The 17,473-nt window shown below is 34.8% G+C and overlaps 1 protein-coding gene across 2 annotated transcripts; it reads left to right on the forward strand.

Moving 5' to 3' along the window:
- Positions 1 to 1,196: 1,196 nt before the first annotated feature.
- Positions 1,197 to 16,000, forward strand: LOC141290026 (tripartite motif-containing protein 16-like). Of its 2 annotated transcripts, XM_073822222.1 has the most exons (7): positions 1,197 to 1,420; positions 9,447 to 9,832; positions 9,950 to 10,045; positions 10,194 to 10,427; positions 10,597 to 10,747; positions 11,013 to 11,072; positions 14,256 to 16,000. In XM_073822222.1, the coding sequence occupies exons 1-7, from the start codon at positions 1,234 to 1,236 to the stop codon at positions 14,825 to 14,827; spliced, it is 1,686 nt and encodes a 561-aa protein (XP_073678323.1). In that variant the 5' UTR covers positions 1,197 to 1,233; the 3' UTR covers positions 14,828 to 16,000. The 2 variants fall into 2 exon arrangements, with proteins under 2 accessions (XP_073678323.1, XP_073678322.1); XM_073822221.1 differs by lacking the exon at positions 1,197 to 1,420 and having other exon boundaries at positions 9,197 to 9,832.
- Positions 16,001 to 17,473: the final 1,473 nt, after the last annotated feature.

Below are 17,473 nucleotides of genomic sequence, written 5' to 3' on the forward strand. Positions count from 1 at the left end.
TGTGTTCTGATGATGAACAAAGGTCTTGCAGGTTTGGAACGACATGAGGGTATGTAATTAATGACAGAATTTTTAATTCTGAGTAAACCTTTTCCTTTAATAACTGGTAATGTGCTACAGCAAATTTGTTCTTAAATAATAAAAAAAAGTGACTCAATCACATTTCCCATGGCATGAAGTTGATAAAACCTGAAAGTACGCCAAAAGGCACTGCTAAGTAGACCTAACAACTTGAGTCATATTTGATGACATGAGATTGGCAATGAACTGGATTGGTGTCATTGTTTGTAAGGAGGGCCACAGCAACATCTTCAAACTCATCAGACTTGTCCTAAATAAAAAAACGGAAAAAAGAGAGATACAAATCACAAAAAAATCCAGTGTCCAAAATGGCATTGATCAATTTAAGATGTTTTTTTTAAACTATCAATGATTTTTTATATATATTTACAATAGTTTTTGACAATTAATTTTAAAAAGACAGCTAAACTAAGCTAAAGTTTACACAACAATTTAAATTCAATCATTATTTACGTTTATTCTACAGTCTTTCTTTTTGATACCACAAAATGGGGGTGGGGGGATGGGGGAATTTGTGAAAAATATATATATATTTTTAATTTAAAATTTTGTGTGTAAAGTCAGTGAGAGCTTATTTTTTACTTATTTTGTCTTTTCAATCTGATGTAGTCAATTTTAACATGTCTAATCTGTTAAGGGGAATATAAAAAAAGTAAATAGAAATTCTTACTTGTAAAAGTAGCATTAAAAAAACTAAACAAAAAAACAACAACATTGAATTCTTCATTTGACAGACCTTCTGTGTTAGCATTTTTTGCTCAGAATTAGTGTAATGTCTGCTTTTAGGTCAGAAAACCTAACAGGGTGGACACATTTAGTGAACATAGAGTGACAGCAATTGAGTTTAATGGTGGACCAAAATAGTTTTTCACATTTTCCATCTCCCTATCATGATTACACAAGAATTTATTTTTTAAGTGTTATGATGTCCAAAAAGAACTGAATACTAGGAATGACCCTTCACATCTGTATTTCTTTAAGACAATGCCATCTAGTGGACCTTTGTACTATGAATGATAAAGCAAATTTAATGCACCTCACGGACACACCCATTTTGCGCATGTCTCCCAGAGAACCAGGAAATGATAACAACTCTCAGCCTAAGTGTTGTTTAGCTGTGTCGTGTCTCTGTCTGTCTGTGCATACAGTGAAATGGCTGAAGCCAGGTTTTCTCATGACCAGTTCAGATGTCCAGTTTGTCTGGATCTACTGAATGATCCAGTGGCCATTCCCTGTGGACACAGTTACTGTATGAGCTGCATTACAGACTGCTGGAATCAAGAGGATGAGAAGAGAGTCTACAGCTGCCCTCAATGCAGACAGAACTTCAGTCCAAGACCTCCCAGGTGAAAAAGAAATATATTTACAATGTACTTTTTTGGACATACTTAATATATTGAAATTGCACTATACTAAGTACATATTAAATGTATTATTTTGAAACAACTTTAAATATATTAAGTGCATTTAAAGATATGTTTAAGATCAATTTTAATATATTTGCATTATATTTAATGTATTAAAATTGTGTTAAAATGGACCCACTTCAAGTACATTTAGTGTATTTTAACTATACTTCCCTTAATTTTATTTAGAGTACACTTAAATGTTGTACTACAAGTACATTACAAAGTTATTTTAAGCTAATAATTAATGCATTCCAAGTATATTTTAAATATAACATTATCTCATTTATAATGTATTTTCATAACACTGAATAATTCACTATTAATATATAAAAAATATATTTTACAAAATCATTTAATATGCGAGAAATATAGGTTTAATACATTAAAATATATATTTAAAAAACCCATTTAATATGCCAATAGTACATTTTTTTAAATATTAAAAATATACTTAAAAAAAGTGTAATACAGTATATTTCAAATATAATGCAAACTACTGTTTCTGTAAAGACAGTATCAAATACACATTTTCAAAAGTACAAAACTTTTATTTAATTGGATAATTGTTTTGCCAAAATATGTTCACAAAAAATAAAGATCTAAAAAAAGAAATAAAATCTGCAGAGATCCATTTAACACAAAATAAGAATAATAAAAACAAATAAATCACTATAGAGCATTTGTAGGAAACTAGCAATGACATCAAACAATTGAACCACATATAGAGTCACAGAAGACAAACAAATTCATTTTTAACAAACTGGTAATAGCCATAACAGTTAACCAAGAACTGTAACAACTCAAACATCACATCTTCATCCTTCCAGTGGAGAGTGACTGTTCTTTGAGGTTAAGTTGTTGTTGCACTTCCTCCGAATGAGGGCCCGCACCTCAGACACTGTCGTCTTTGGGAACTCTTTTATCACAGTGTCTGTGAAAGGGGAAAAAGAAATTGTAAATATTTCAGCAAAATTAACCCATGTTACAAAAACAGAAAAAAAAAAATGTTTTACAACAAAACATTTTTAAAACTAATGTTTTTCACATTTAGTCATTTTCTATTGCCTAGTGGTCTGGTTATAGTACAGTACGATTCAGGACTGTAAACCCTGATCCCATCCCTTGTGTTTTCACTGGCAACAGTACCCCTACTTGATAGGCTTGGTCTATGCTGGAAAGCAACAAATCTCCATCATTCTCACATAAAAACAACAGCAACTGCAAACAACACTGTTCTGACTGCAGTAAATATAACCCACGAACAAACAACAACTGAAAGCTAAAGCATTATTAACATTCTTAACTCTTATATATGGACCTGACTGTTTCACAGTATTTCAGCCAAAAAAAAAAAAAACACATTTAGTTTGACTGCAAATGATAAATGACACTGTGAACTATTACTATATAATGCATAACAAATATTTATGGTATTAATATTTGCTATTACCTCCCTTGACCTGTAAAGACAACAAAAAAGTAGCACACATACTGTACCTATGAGAACAGTGACCTTGTGAGGATCCAATTGGTCTTTCGAGGTCCCGATTTCCCTGTAAGGGTGCATCTTGCTAGTTTATCTTTTCCAAAAATTAGAGTGGTTAGTTCTTGCGTAAAAAGAGAAACTCGTGGCTCATTCAGTCTATCATACATCCTCTTGGACACTGTGACATCTGAATCAGCAAGAGAAATCTGGGTAAAACAAGAAACAATAACTATTATAAACTGTTTACTTTTTAATTGAAATATAAAGCAATGACTATACTAATGGATTTTCTAAATGGTTAAGCATATACAAAAACACAAAATAATTATTACAGTCATGATTTTATTATGATAACTTTTTTCCTAACCATTTCTGAGGATTCAGCAAGAGACAGCTCACTGGAACTTGATCTTGAGCTGTATGGGCCTCTTTTCATGGACTCTAGGACATCTTTGAGAGATGATACAATCCCAGGAAGCTCTACAAGACAAAAAAACAACAACAAAAAAACACATTTGAGTTCTTCTTCATTTTTAGTTAATCAAGGTCTATTTATTCAATAAAATGTATTTTCTGAAGAAGCATTGCTGTAACTTTAAAACTTGTGTTGTGCAAAGGCAGGAAATTCTAAGGATAATGGCAAGTTGGTTACAGCTAATAAGGTTTTGTTAAATTTATAAATATAACAAACAATCATATACCATAATGGTAATGTGGCTAAAAAGGTTACATTGCCTTATATTGACATAGCGGTTAATAAAGAGTCACCAAGATTACTTTTTCTTTCCATACTGGCTGTGGTACCCTATAAAAGACAAAAATACTCCTAATCCTAATCTTTAACATACAAAAAAACTATGAAATAAAATTAGAATCAAGCAATAATAAAAAATAAATAAAATCATCTCAAGATTAAAGTAACTTTCCTGCAAGATTAAACTCGTATTTTTGAGAATATCTGTTTAAATAACCTGTTGACAATAAAGTAATGAAATGTCAAGAATAAAGTCATTAGGTTTTAAGAAAAAAAAGTCCAAATAAAATACTTTTAATAAACACATGCATGTCAAGTTCATTTAATCTCATTGGAAACCATTACTTAGCATCTGCAGTACTATAGACCAGAGTCAGGTTTGTGGATCTAGCTTATAAAGTGATCAACCAGAGTTTGACAAACTTGCTCTTCTTTCACTTCTCATCACAATTCACATCGGAAATATTTCGTCAATAACAATTAAATATTATGTAATAAATGTGTTAAACAAGTGTTTAATAATCAATCTATTGGGTAGGTTTAGGGAAGAACTTTGCTGTCCTAAAAAGGCAGCATCCATTTACTATTTTTTAAATATATTATTGATATTTTCACATATATCAATTACCCCAAACTACAATCATATGGTTGTACAGATGGTCACTCATTTTTTTTTATATATATGGATGGATGTGTACATAACCAACAACGACTCTAAAATAACTCTAAATAAAATTTGAAGGATTCAAAATTTGGTAGATCTTACCAAAATCTACATTATCAAGTCTTATTCTCTACTGCTGCAGATTTTAATGTACGCTTACCAACAAGTTGAAATGAACGTGACAAATGTGTTTGTTATTGTTTGGCCCTTATTTTCTTCTGCCAACAGCCAACAGTTGTATTTATAACATTAAAGGTGACCTATTATATTCTTTTTGTAATAGAAATCTCCTCAATATGTATTTTTAAGATCAAAATACCGACAGATCATTTGTTATACATTTTAAATGCCTCTTTTTATGTGGGAGAAAGAATTGCGCTGATTTTGTGTGTTCGTTATTCATTTTTAAGATGAATGAAACAACAGGAGAACATCCCACAAAAAAAAATATAACTTTCAAAATGGATCCTTACAACAATTCATGATGCAAACTTTTCAGATCTAAATGACGCATGTTCAGAGTGGGTTGCAGAAATATTTGATATTTATTAATTACAGGTCCTTCTCAAAAAAATTGGCATATTGTGATAAAGTTCATTATTTTCTGTAATGTACTGATAAACATTAGACTTTCATATATTTTAGATTCATTACACACTAACTGAAGTAGTTCAAGCCTTTTATTGTTTTAATATTGATGATTTTTGCATACAGCTCATGAAAACCCAAAATTCCCATCTCAAAAAATTTGCATATCATGAAAAGGTTCTCTAAACGAGCTATTAACCTAATCATCTGAATCAACTAATTAACTCTAAACACCTGCAAAAGATTCCTGAGGCTTTTAAAAACTCCCAGCCTGGTTCATTACTCAAAACCGCAATCATGGGTAAGACTGCCGACCTGACTGCTGTCCAGAAGGCCATCATTGACACCCTCAAGCAAGAGGGAAAGACACAGAAAGAAATCTCTGAACGAATAGGCTGTTCCCAGAGTGCTGTATCAAGGCACCTCAGTGGGAAGTCTGTGGGAAGGAAAAAGTGTGGCAGAAAACGCTGCAAAACGATAAGAGGTGACCGGACCCTGAGGAAGATTGTGGAGAAGGACCGATTCCAGACCTTGGGGGACCTGCGGAAGCAGTGGACTGAGTCTGGAGTGGAAACATCCAGAGCCACCGTGTACAGGCGCCAGATCAAGCCACTTTTGAACCAGAAACAGCGGCAGAAGCGCCTGACCTGGGCTACAGAGAAGCAGCACTGGACTGTTGCTAAGTGGTCCAAAGTACTTTTTCCGATGAAAGCAATTTTTGCATGTCATTCGGAAATCAAGGTGCCAGAGTCTGGAGGAAGACTAGGGAGAGGGAAATGCCAAAATGCCTGAAGTCCAGTGTCAAGTACCCACAGTCAGTGATGGTCTGGGGTGCCATGTCAGCTGCTGGTGTTGGTCCACTGTGTTTTATCAAGGGCAGGGTCACTGCAGCTAGCTATCCGGAGATTTTGGAGCACTTCATGCTTCCATCTGCTGAAAAGCTTTATGGAGATGAAGATTTCATTTTTCAGCACGACCTGACACCTGCTCACAGTGCCAAAACCACTGGTAAATGGTTTACTGACCATGGTATTACTGTGCTCAACTCTCCTGACCTGAACCCCCTAGAGGATCTGTGGGATATTGTGAAGAGAAAGTTGAGAGACGCAAGACCCAACACTCTGGATGAGCTTAAGGCCGCTATCGAAGCATCCTGGGCCTCCATAACACCTCAGCAGTGCCACAGGCTGATTGCCTCCATGCCACGCCGCATTGAAGCAGTCATTTCTGCAAAAGGATTCCAGACCAAGTATTGAGTGCATAACTGAACATAATTATTTGAAGGTTGACTTTTTTTGTATTAAAAACACTTTTCTTTTATTGGTCGGATGAAATATGCTAATTTTTTGAGATAGGAATTTTGGGTTTTCATGAGCTGTATGCCAAAACCATCAATATTAAAACAATAAAAGGCTTGAACTACTTCAGTTGTGTGTAATGAATCTGAAATATATGAAAGTCTTAAAGTTCATTATTTTCTGTAATGTACTGATAAACATATCACAATATGCTAATTTTTTGAGAAGGACCTGTACTTATGGTTAATGGTAATTGATAAGTTAACTGTTACTTAACACAATCATAAAATTGTATTTTAGTTTTTCAATAATTCCTTATTAGTTATGTAGTAAGTAAAAAATGGTATTCTAAAGTGTTACCTGAATCTTTAAACAATGGCTTCATATTTACATTCTAATTCCTAGTATTTTACCTTTCAAAGCTTTGACAACATCATCATCAAGCATGACAGGACTGTTCTGGGGAGATGTCATCTGCAGAAGACTGTTCTCAAATTCCTTGCTTACATTATCTTCTTGTCCGTCGTCACTCTCCAGTGCAGCCTGTATGACATTTGACACAAGGTTAGAAGAGGCTCAAAACCAATTACAATATGTTAGTGATGTTGTACTTTTAATAAGTGAAGATTACATCAAATGTCATGTGGATAATTTTGGCTTTATTTCAAATTCACAATTTCAAATGTTTGGGTCTACTGTGATGTAGTGGTTCATGCTACTGTAAGTCTGCACAATTAACCTCTTGCAGAGATTTAAAGAAAGTAGAATATCACACAAAAGAGCATGCAAATAACAAATATAACAAATATAAGAGCAACTAGCCAACTAGCTCCCTGCAGCTCCCATAAAAAAAATAAAAATAATTATATATATATATATTTTTTAAAATTTCTTATTATTAATAATATATATATATATATATATATATATATATATATATATATATATATATATATACCTTTTACATATTTCAGTCTACTGAAGGATGTCTTCTCCTCTCTTAAAAGCATCTCTCTTCATAATTAAGTCTTTGTAAACGTCTGCAATTACACACACACACGCACATTTCATTTCATAGTGTACAGTTGTATTTGATTAGATGGTAATTGGTGTACGTTATAGTGCTTATAACTTCATTTATTGATCTACCTATAGTAAGTTTACTCTATGTATGAGTAAAGACAACAGACAATGCTTTTATAAATACTTTAACCAAACAGGAAAAGACAATTTATAGAATAAGCATCAGAAGTTTCTAGACCTAACGTTAATAAGTGTTGCTGTTAACGTCAATAGTCCACGTACTAACACTGAGATATGCACACTGTCCACGTGGAAAAGTAGTTTATGCACCCAAAGTGATCTTAAAGTCGCTAATCGGTAACAATAAAAAACTTAACTTACCACCAAGTAGTAGTATTTTTGCTGCCAGTATCTTAGTCTGTCCATGTCGGCCGCGACTTGTCAGGCACAACTCTATGTAGCCCTCTTCACTTCTGAGTTGTTCGCGGGAGCTGACCTGGTACTCTCCTCGTCTGTGTTCTCTTAAAATAATATCGGTGCTGTCCACCTTCACTATGTCCGAGTCAGGGAAATAAAACAAAGCATAGCTAGGAAAGGACATGATTTCCGTTGAAATATCGTATCCGTTGCCAGCTCAAGTTGTGCTCATCTCCTTAAAATGGCAGTCTGTGATTGGACGAATGCGTGCAAATTGTATAGCTTGTTTCTGATTAGCCAAATTGAACTGCAATGAATTGGCTGTGATTGGTCAAACTGAATGCACTGCTACAAAACAAATATATATAACATTATCTAATATATATTTAAGTACTGATGATACAATCATTATTATTATTTCTGTCGCCTGTCCTGAATGATGAGGTGAAAGAGTCAAACACCATTTATGCAGTGCATACACAGTTTTTGAAACAAAAATATGTGTGATGGTTGACTTGAAAGACAACATGTATGCCATAGCTCTGCCAAACAACATTGAAAAGGATTGAAATGATTGGAGTTGCATTAATGAAATACCGGAATTAGTGAATTCTATATGTAACATATTTCATAAACAATTTTTTTTCTTGTGACCATTAATGGGTTGTTTTTTTTTTGGTGTGTGTCTGTACTTAATCTTTTATGCTGATATGTGCATGTAGCTAGCTACTGGTACTGAGGTACAAGTTTAGTTTTATATGGATTGTTCAAACATAATGCACTACACAATAATGAAATCCATAATGTTAAACTGAACTGCCATGAGTGAGTATATAATTCACTTAAAGTTTGTGCAAAACACTACTTGAATTTCAAGTGCTTTGTTTTAAAATATAGCATTGTAAGAATGCAATTGCATATTCATATAATGTATGTATTAACAAATGTTACAAATGTTTATCAAAAAAAACTTTGAAAAGCAGTCTAATGTTCATTACATAAATATTTAATATAAATTGCAGTAGGCCTTGCAAGTTACATATACTGCCAACACAATACACATAATAAATACATTAAATAAGAGTACATTGAGTGTGTTTTCTGTAAGTGCACCAAAAGTTTAACCAAAGTATGCTGTTGTTTTAGCATAATTTTAAAAAGTATAATTAAGCATATAATTTACTACCAAAGTATTTTTAGTATACTTTTTGTAAATATATTTAATGTGCATTTATTTCTGCATATTTCGTAAAAGGGTAATTAAGCATGTATTTGTTACAAAAGTATTTCTAGTATACTTTCAATAAATATATTCACAATATATTTGTGTTTAGCACATTTCTTAAAAGTGTTATTAAGTATATATTTATTATCAAAGTACTTCTAATACACTTTTTAGAAATATATTTACAATATATTTGTGTTTAGCACATTTCTTACAAGTGTAATTAAGCATATATTTATTACCAATATACTTTTATTATACTTATTAGAAATGTATTTGAATTGTACTTCATTTTAGCACATTTATTAAAAGTGTAATTAAGCATATATTTACAACCAAAGTACTTTAACTGTACTTTCTGTAAATATGCTTAAATGCGATTTAGTATATTTTTAATGCACTTCAAATAAGCACGTTGGTAATACAAATGTATTAAAAACACACTATTTAAATTTCAAATATATTTTTAATACATTTAATACTACATCTTTTTCACCTGGGCTGCTTTAAATAAAAACACCATGCTGGCTGAAGTGGTGGAGCAACTGAAAAAGACTGAACTCCAAACTGCTGTTCCTGCTGGACCTGGAGATGTGGAGTGTGACGTCTGTACTGGAAGAAAACACAAAGCTGTCAAGTCCTGTCTGGTGTGTCTGAACTCTTTCTGTCAAATTCACTTTGAACAACATGAGAATCTCTTCAAAGGAAAGAGACACAATCTAATAGACGCCACTGGACGACTTCAGGAGATGATCTGCCGAAAACATGAGAAGCTGCTGGAAATTTACTGCCGCACTGACCAGAGGTGTATATGTATGCTCTGTATGGTGGATGAACATAAAGATCATGAGACGGTATCAACTGCAGCAGAGAGGACAGAGAAACAGGTACTGACTGAAAGAGAACTATTGAGTTCTTGGAAATGAAATAACAAACGTGGGAGTCACTCAGAAACATTTTGTACTTTCAGTTTCAATTTAATTTACTATTATTTTGTCCTATAGACACAATTGGATGAGATACAGCGGAAATTTCAGCAGCAAATCAAGAAGAGAGAGAAAAAGATTCAGGAGCTGAAAGAGGCTGTGGAGACTCACAAGGTGAGTTTTGAGACAAAGGAGCAGCACTGGTTTCAGACTCAATTAAGTCTCTTCTTCAGTTGGTTATTGAGGGTAATATTCAGCCCCACTGAAGCACAGCAGACTGTGTGAGAAGCAGTAAGAGCTGATTGTAATGTGTGTCCTACAGCGCTCTGCACAGACAGCAGTGGAGGACAGTGAGAGGATCTTTACTGAACTTATCAGCTCCATTGAGAGAAGACGCTCTGAGATTACACAGACAATCAGAGATCGAGAAAAGACTGTAGTGAGTCGAGCTGAAAGTCTCTTGAGGAGACTGGAGCAGGAGATTAATGAATTAAGGAGGAGTAATGCTGAGCTGGAGGAGCTTTCACACACACATGATCACATCCGTTTCCTCCAGGTGACAGACCTTTAGTCTTTTTATTACATTACTGATTTCGGTGAATGGTGTTGATCTCACAATGCATTTTCTTCATTTTCATCTGAATTTTTTTTCTTAGGGGGCCCAAGCATGGTACTGGAACCCTATTGTATTTGTATTATTAATTTTTGTCTTTGTTTCTGTGTAGAGTATCCCATCTCTCCCGGTTCCTCCTGGATCTCCAAATGTTCCCAGCATCACTGACGGTTCCTATGATGATGTAGGAAAATCGGTGTCTCAAATGAGTAAGAGCCTAGAGGATTTCTGCAGAAAGGAGATTGAAAAGATATCTGGTAGAGGTAAGGTAATGAAGACTTCTTATTTAAAGTAGGGCTGTCAAGCATTTAATATGTTAAATCTAATTAATTAGATGATGTGGAAATCAGTGAATCTAATCTAACCCTGCACCATGTTCTTCACCAATCAACTGTCTGAAATGTCAAATGACCTGCATAGACCTTGGGTGTGTTAAATGTGTTAATAATTTTAACATATTAAATGAACAGCCCTAGTAAAAAGTAAAAGTAAAAGTAAAAACATTGTATTGTCTGTTGTTTTCCACAGTGAGATGCATCCAGATCATTCCCACCCCAGAATATGAGAGCAGGAAAGACTTCCTAAACTGTAAGTTACTGGGGAAAATATTAACACACACAAAGAAAGAAAGTAAGAAAGAAAGAGTTCTGATAACTTACATACTCATAAACATGCTTACAAGAAGATGATTAAATTAACATACACTGCAGTAATATTCCTTATTCAGACCACATTCACATTTTGTTGCAACATAATGCTAAAATGTTTTAAATAGTTTTTATCCACACTTTTTATCTACACTCCAAATTTCATAACATTAAAGCAAATTTGTAAATTTAGCAAATTTATTAAAAAAGAAAAACCTAAGTATTTAGCCTCTTAAAGGGGTCATCGAATGACCATTTTCCACAAGTTGATATGATTCTTTCGGTTCTTAATCAGAAGTCTATAACATACTTTGGTTAAAATTTTTTCAATGGTAGTGTAAAAACCACTCTTTTTACCTTGTCAAAATCAGCCCTTTTTAGAGCTTTAAAATGCTAATGAGCTCTGCTCGCCCCGCCCCTCTCTACCGTGGGATGACAAGCTGTAATATTTAATTTAGCCGCATTCAGCCGTGTTTAGCTTCAAAACTTGCTAACTAGCACATTATTAAGAAAGGCCATGCTGCGGCCTGCTTTCAGACATGCTTTTTTTGTCCGTTAAATGTGTGGTTCATTTTATTACTCTCCTCTCATAAATTTTGCATCTGAAAGGGAAACTCTACTAATGCATATTCAATAAGGTCCACACCTTTTCAGTGCTAGTTATTCACTTTAGTAAATCCTGACAGTACTATGTTAATGCTAAAAGTCGGTTTGTGCTGGTGCAAGCTGTTCGTTTTTAGGTATGTTGTGACATGTTTTGCACATCTGGATTTTTATTTATTTATTAAGAATTAGGAATGTAACACTACAGTTAGCCCATGGTTCAATACATAGCTTGGTTTTTTAACTATATTTTTAGGTTCGATTTTGTAGCTTAGTACATCTGTGTTATTTTAATTTTTCTATGCTTAGACAAAAGATTATATTAACCAGAAAAAATGCTATTTTACTCTTTCTTTATTTGACTTAAAGGTACAATATGTAATTTTTCGCCGCTAGAGGTCGCATTGTTTAAAAACAATAACAGAGGCGACGCTTGATGACGCAATTACGGAGCGTAGAACGATGGGAAATGTGTTTTCACAAATCATGTTCACGGATGAGATACTGTCTTTTTTGCCTACCAATCTTATTGACTATCACTGGAAGAAGCTATTGTAGATAGTGTTTGAAGAGGCACTCGTCCTCTAACAGAGAACTGCTTAACTTTACACTTAGGATGTAGGCACAATTGCCTTGAACCGAGCCTGAGCGCGATTACTCCCGCTGGCCGCGCACTCAAAATCCGGCCGAAACACACTTACGTACGAGATAACGGCGAAAATATTTTTTCTAATAATTTTCTACCTAATAATTAATAATAATTCATCTATGCCGTTCATTGATTTTCACTTGTATGTATCAGTGAGTTATTACGGAGAGTGAAAGAATATGAACGTTAGTTAAAGAATTTGCAGCTTTACTGGCAAACTACAATTCCTGTTCATCAATAAGGAGACAACCAGACCCATTATAAACTTAAATATACTTTACTGAATTAAATTATTTGAAAAGTGTTGTGTTGGTAATTATAGGATACATTTGTAGACACAGAATTGTATTTGTTTTGTGCTCCGACGCGGTTATAGCGCTTAAACTATGCGTATCGTGCCCGAGCCCAACCGAACTGCTCTCTGGCCCACCTCTTTCAGCCGGGACAGGGCCAGCTAAACGAACCGCGCCCGAGCGCAGCACGGAGCACTTACACAAGTCAAACGAACCGGGCTTTGGGCACGGTTTAAAACGTCTAGTGTAAGTACATCCTTACATACTGCGACATACTGACATAATGACATACTGGTCATTTATTTCACCCGTACGTTTGCGCTTCAGAGAACGTGCAGGCAAAGCATAATCATGATCCATAACTATGTTATTGATTGAGGTATAAATACTAATATAAACGATATCAATATAAATATAATAGTATCGATCAAGACTAGCTACTACTTTTTCTTCTTCATCTCTTCTTTGCTTCTGTTCCCCTTTGTATTTGGCGGTTCCGCAGGAACTTAGAGAAACTAGAGGGGTCAAAGGTTATATGACGCCATAGATGGGCGACAAAACGGAAATAAAGAAACGGCCCGTGTCTTCGAATTAAACTATAAATTTCTCCGGATTTGAAAGTTTGTGGAAACTGTCGGGATAATGTAAGTACACAACTAAAAAAAATATATAACATAGATATAGTGATTTTTGCTATTTTTAAAGCTGAAAAATTACATATTGTACCTTTAAAAGCGAAATGAATAAAACACCCACACTGCTTTTATTTTTTGTGACTACCCTGATAGCAAGCAACCACTGAATCAATGTTAATGACATTTAAATAATATAATTTTTTGCACCTGCTAATAATGTTGAAAATTGTTGAAATTTCAACTAACCACCGTTGTTGTGATCAGTATTTACTTTAATTGGGCCCTTGACTCTTTGTACTTTAATGTTAGATTTTCACTGTCGCTTGTAATAATGTGTTAAAATGCACTGGTTGAGGCAATGAAAACTTCAAAAATCCTTTCAAAATCATCCTACATCATTACATAAGTCAAGAGCACAATTAAAGCAATCACTGATCACAATAATGGTGGTTTGTGTGAGGAGAGGCTTTCATCTGGCTACTCTGTTAATCAGGGATTGGTGAAATCTTGCAATGATGGTTGTGATTCTGCAGATTTCGTTTCACATATAATCTCCGGATCTTAACTAGAGTTAACCTCTCAGAGGCCCTTCACCCCTGACAGCTGACTTTAGCCGGGCAGCCATCTTTAGAAAAATGCTGTTTGCTCCAAAGAATTATGGGGGCCACTGCAGCATCATTTTTTCTAGTCTTCTCCATATCTGTGCCTTGACACAATCTAGTCTCTAAGCTCTACAGACAGTTTTTTTGACCTCATGGCTTGGTTTTTGCTCTGATATGCATTTTAGCTGTTGGAACTTATAAAGGCAGGTGTGTGTATTTAAAAATCATATCCTATTGAGTGATCAATCTGCCATAGTTTTACTTAAATAAGTAAGTAGCTGCAGCTCAGCTAATTTTCAAGTGTCACAGAAAGGGTCTGATTATGTGTTTTGTCTTCATCAGATTTCCATCGATTTACTCTGGATCCAAACACAGTGCATGAAAACATTTGTCTGTCTGATGGAAACAGAGTAGTGACTTACAGTAAAAGACTCCAGGGGTATCCTGATCATCCAGACAGATTTGATGTGTGTTGTCAGGTGTTGTGTAGAGAGGGTGTGTGTAGACGCTGTTACTGGGAGGTGGAGCGGAGTAGGAGTGATGGTGTGTCTATATCAGTGTCATATAAGAGCATCAACAGGAAGGGAACTGTTAATGAGTGTAGATTTGGATATAATGATCAGTCTTGGAGTTTGAACTGCTCTTCTTCCAGTTTCTCATTCTGGCACAATAACAAAGAGACTAAACTCCCTGTACCTTCCAGTTCCTGTAGAATTGGAGTGTATGTGGATCACAGTGCAGGAACTCTGTCCTTCTACAGCATCTCTGACACAATGACCCTCATCCACAGAGTCCAGACCACATTCACTCAGCCGCTCTACCCTGGGTTTAGGTTTTTTTCACCCTCTTTTATTAAACACTTAAATTTTTTCTTTTTTAATAAACTTTCGACAGTAAAACTGTGTGATGTATAGTATAAATATAATCCCATTGATTCAGAAAATAACAATGATTTTTGCTTATTAAAGTGAGTAGAATTGAGACAAGATTGCTTTTGCTTGGTAATGACACACACTTGTTGTTTTTGAGATTTCAAGATGTCTTCATTCACCAAGGGACTTGGCCTTGGTTGCCAGAAATAAACTGCATTGCAAATATGTTCACTGAGTGAGCAGACTTTTCTTTAAAGGTACTTTGTTAAAACTCAGTGGGCTCGGGTGAGGCAAGAGAGACGCTGCTAACTTTAGCTGCTGATGACTGTCAGCAGGGGCGCCGCTCGCAATTTTGGGCCCTATGACAAAATATGAGGTTGGGCCCCCCCTACCACACCAAAGCAGATCTCTGTGGGCCCCTAAAGGGTGTGGGCCCTTAGAATTGTCCTAACTTCCCCCCCTTAGCGGCGCCCCTGACTGTCAGACAGTGTCATTAGAAAAATATAAGTGATATACTGCCTCTAGTGTTTATTTCTGCTGGAAACTGCAGACAAATGTATGTATGAAATTGTGCAGTTTTGCAGGAATGTAGCCACGTGATGAATTTCTAATAGAGCTAGAACTGTACCGTTCACATTGCACCATTGCGAGAGGATGCCTGTGCCATTATCCCATCAATGTGTTTGATATTGTTTACTTTTTTAAATGTTTTTTTAAATGTTACTGTCAACATTTTATGATTTGCACTTTTTATTGCAGTAGACAGTACTATCACAGAGAAACTAAACTTTTAAATCAATTCACAAATAACTTCTGTAAAAAATAAATTTGTAGAACTAAATACACAATATACAAAGCTGACTACACTGAAGGAGATTTTCATTTTATCTGATAAAACATTTATTGTTTAAAGTATAAAAGTATATAAATAAATAATAATGCAGAAAAACTTGGCAGCATTATCTTAACATCTTTCTTAACATTTTCTTTTCCTCAATCTTGCATGCTCCATGTTTGTTGCTGTATCTGAGATGTTACCATTATAATAAATTATTGTAGTCTGTAATGCACTTTCATTGTCAGACTTTCATTTTTTACTCCTATCACAAGCAGCTCTCTTTTACACGTTTTGCAGCTTGACACTTTGATGGAAATTAAGCTATTGTGAGTTCAGATAAATGTAATCACTTGTGCTCTGGTCTTGGAGAGCCGCAGCCCTGCAAAGTTCAGCTCCAACCTTAATAAAAACTCACCTGTCTGTAGCTTCCTAGTAATCTTTTGTATGTCTGTCTGTCTCTCTGTTTTAAAACTAATTCGGGCCAGACTTTCTCAAGACTCAAGTCCTGTTCATTGTGATTATAAACATACAGTATGTTTATAACTTTATTTCTGCAGTATACAGTAACAATGGTATTTTTTATATAACAGAGCAGACTGTAACACTGTGTACTTTATCCCATAATGCAATGCTTGACTTTCTATTTCCAGTGTAAGAAATAAAAGTAAAAAATAAAAACCTTTCTTTCTCGTTATTTTTTTGGACAGCCAAAGGTTAAGCCATAAATTGCATAATATCCGTTTAACCTGAAAATAACTAAATAAATAAATCCACATTTTTTAATTTTTTTTTTTATGTTTGTGTCTATATTGAGCACAAATATCATAAACTGCACTGACTGGTTGAGTAAAGCAATACTGCAAACACTTCAACAAGGTGTGTCTGTCTGTTAAGTGCATTAAAGTAATTTTCCTGCACAATGATTCAAATAAAGAAGACTGACCTCCAGACTGAAGATGTGGACTTCACAAAGCTGTGAATCCTGTCTGAATTCTTACTGTCAAAATCACCTTGAACAACATGAGAATCTCTTCTGAGGTAAGAGGCACAATCTAATGGATGCTACTGGACGACTTCAGGAGATGATATGCCAGAAAATGATAAACTGCTGGAAATTTACTGAGATCAGAGAAACGGGTGTGCTGATCTTGTTTTGCTAAATAAAAATGCGTATTCCAATCAAATTAACATTATATCATTAAGTATGGTGGCCGAGAGAGCTCAACGCACTGCAACTTAAGAAAACACATGCAAACAGAAAAAAATGACAACAAAAAAAACAAAAAACATCTTCATCAGTTTGACAACACAGGCGCTGCAAATCCTCGCAACGCAAACACAAATTCAGAAACGCACTGCAAACACAAAGAAAGCGCTGCAAACACAAAAAAAGCGCTACAAACACAAAAAAGCACTGCAAACACAAAAAAAGCGCTGCAAACACAAAAAAAGCGCTGCAAATAAGACGGAGCACAACGGAAATGTTTCAGGGGGACCTCAAAAAGTGACGAACCCATCTGGGAGCTGATTATTTTGTTCAGTGGCTGTTGGTCAGAGCCAGTGATGCGCGGGTCAATATATAAACAACCCGAACCTGACCGACGTTTTCAACTAACCCGCCCGCAACTCAGACCGCAAAATAAAAAAAATTAATATTGTACCCGACCCGCAAGTTTAATATTTGCAACTGACACCAGCGATTATATGCGGCGGAGATGCGTTCACTGTCAAACATCACTCGGCATTAATTTGGTGATTTTGTCAAAAGAAATGTTCTTGATTACGAGAAAAATACAGATTGTTCTTGTTGTGATTTAGTCTGTCTTTCATTTATACAGATTTAAATAGTT

This window comes from Garra rufa, chromosome 17 (assembly GCF_049309525.1).
Source record: "Garra rufa chromosome 17, GarRuf1.0, whole genome shotgun sequence".
Taxonomy (NCBI): domain Eukaryota; kingdom Metazoa; phylum Chordata; class Actinopteri; order Cypriniformes; family Cyprinidae; genus Garra; species Garra rufa.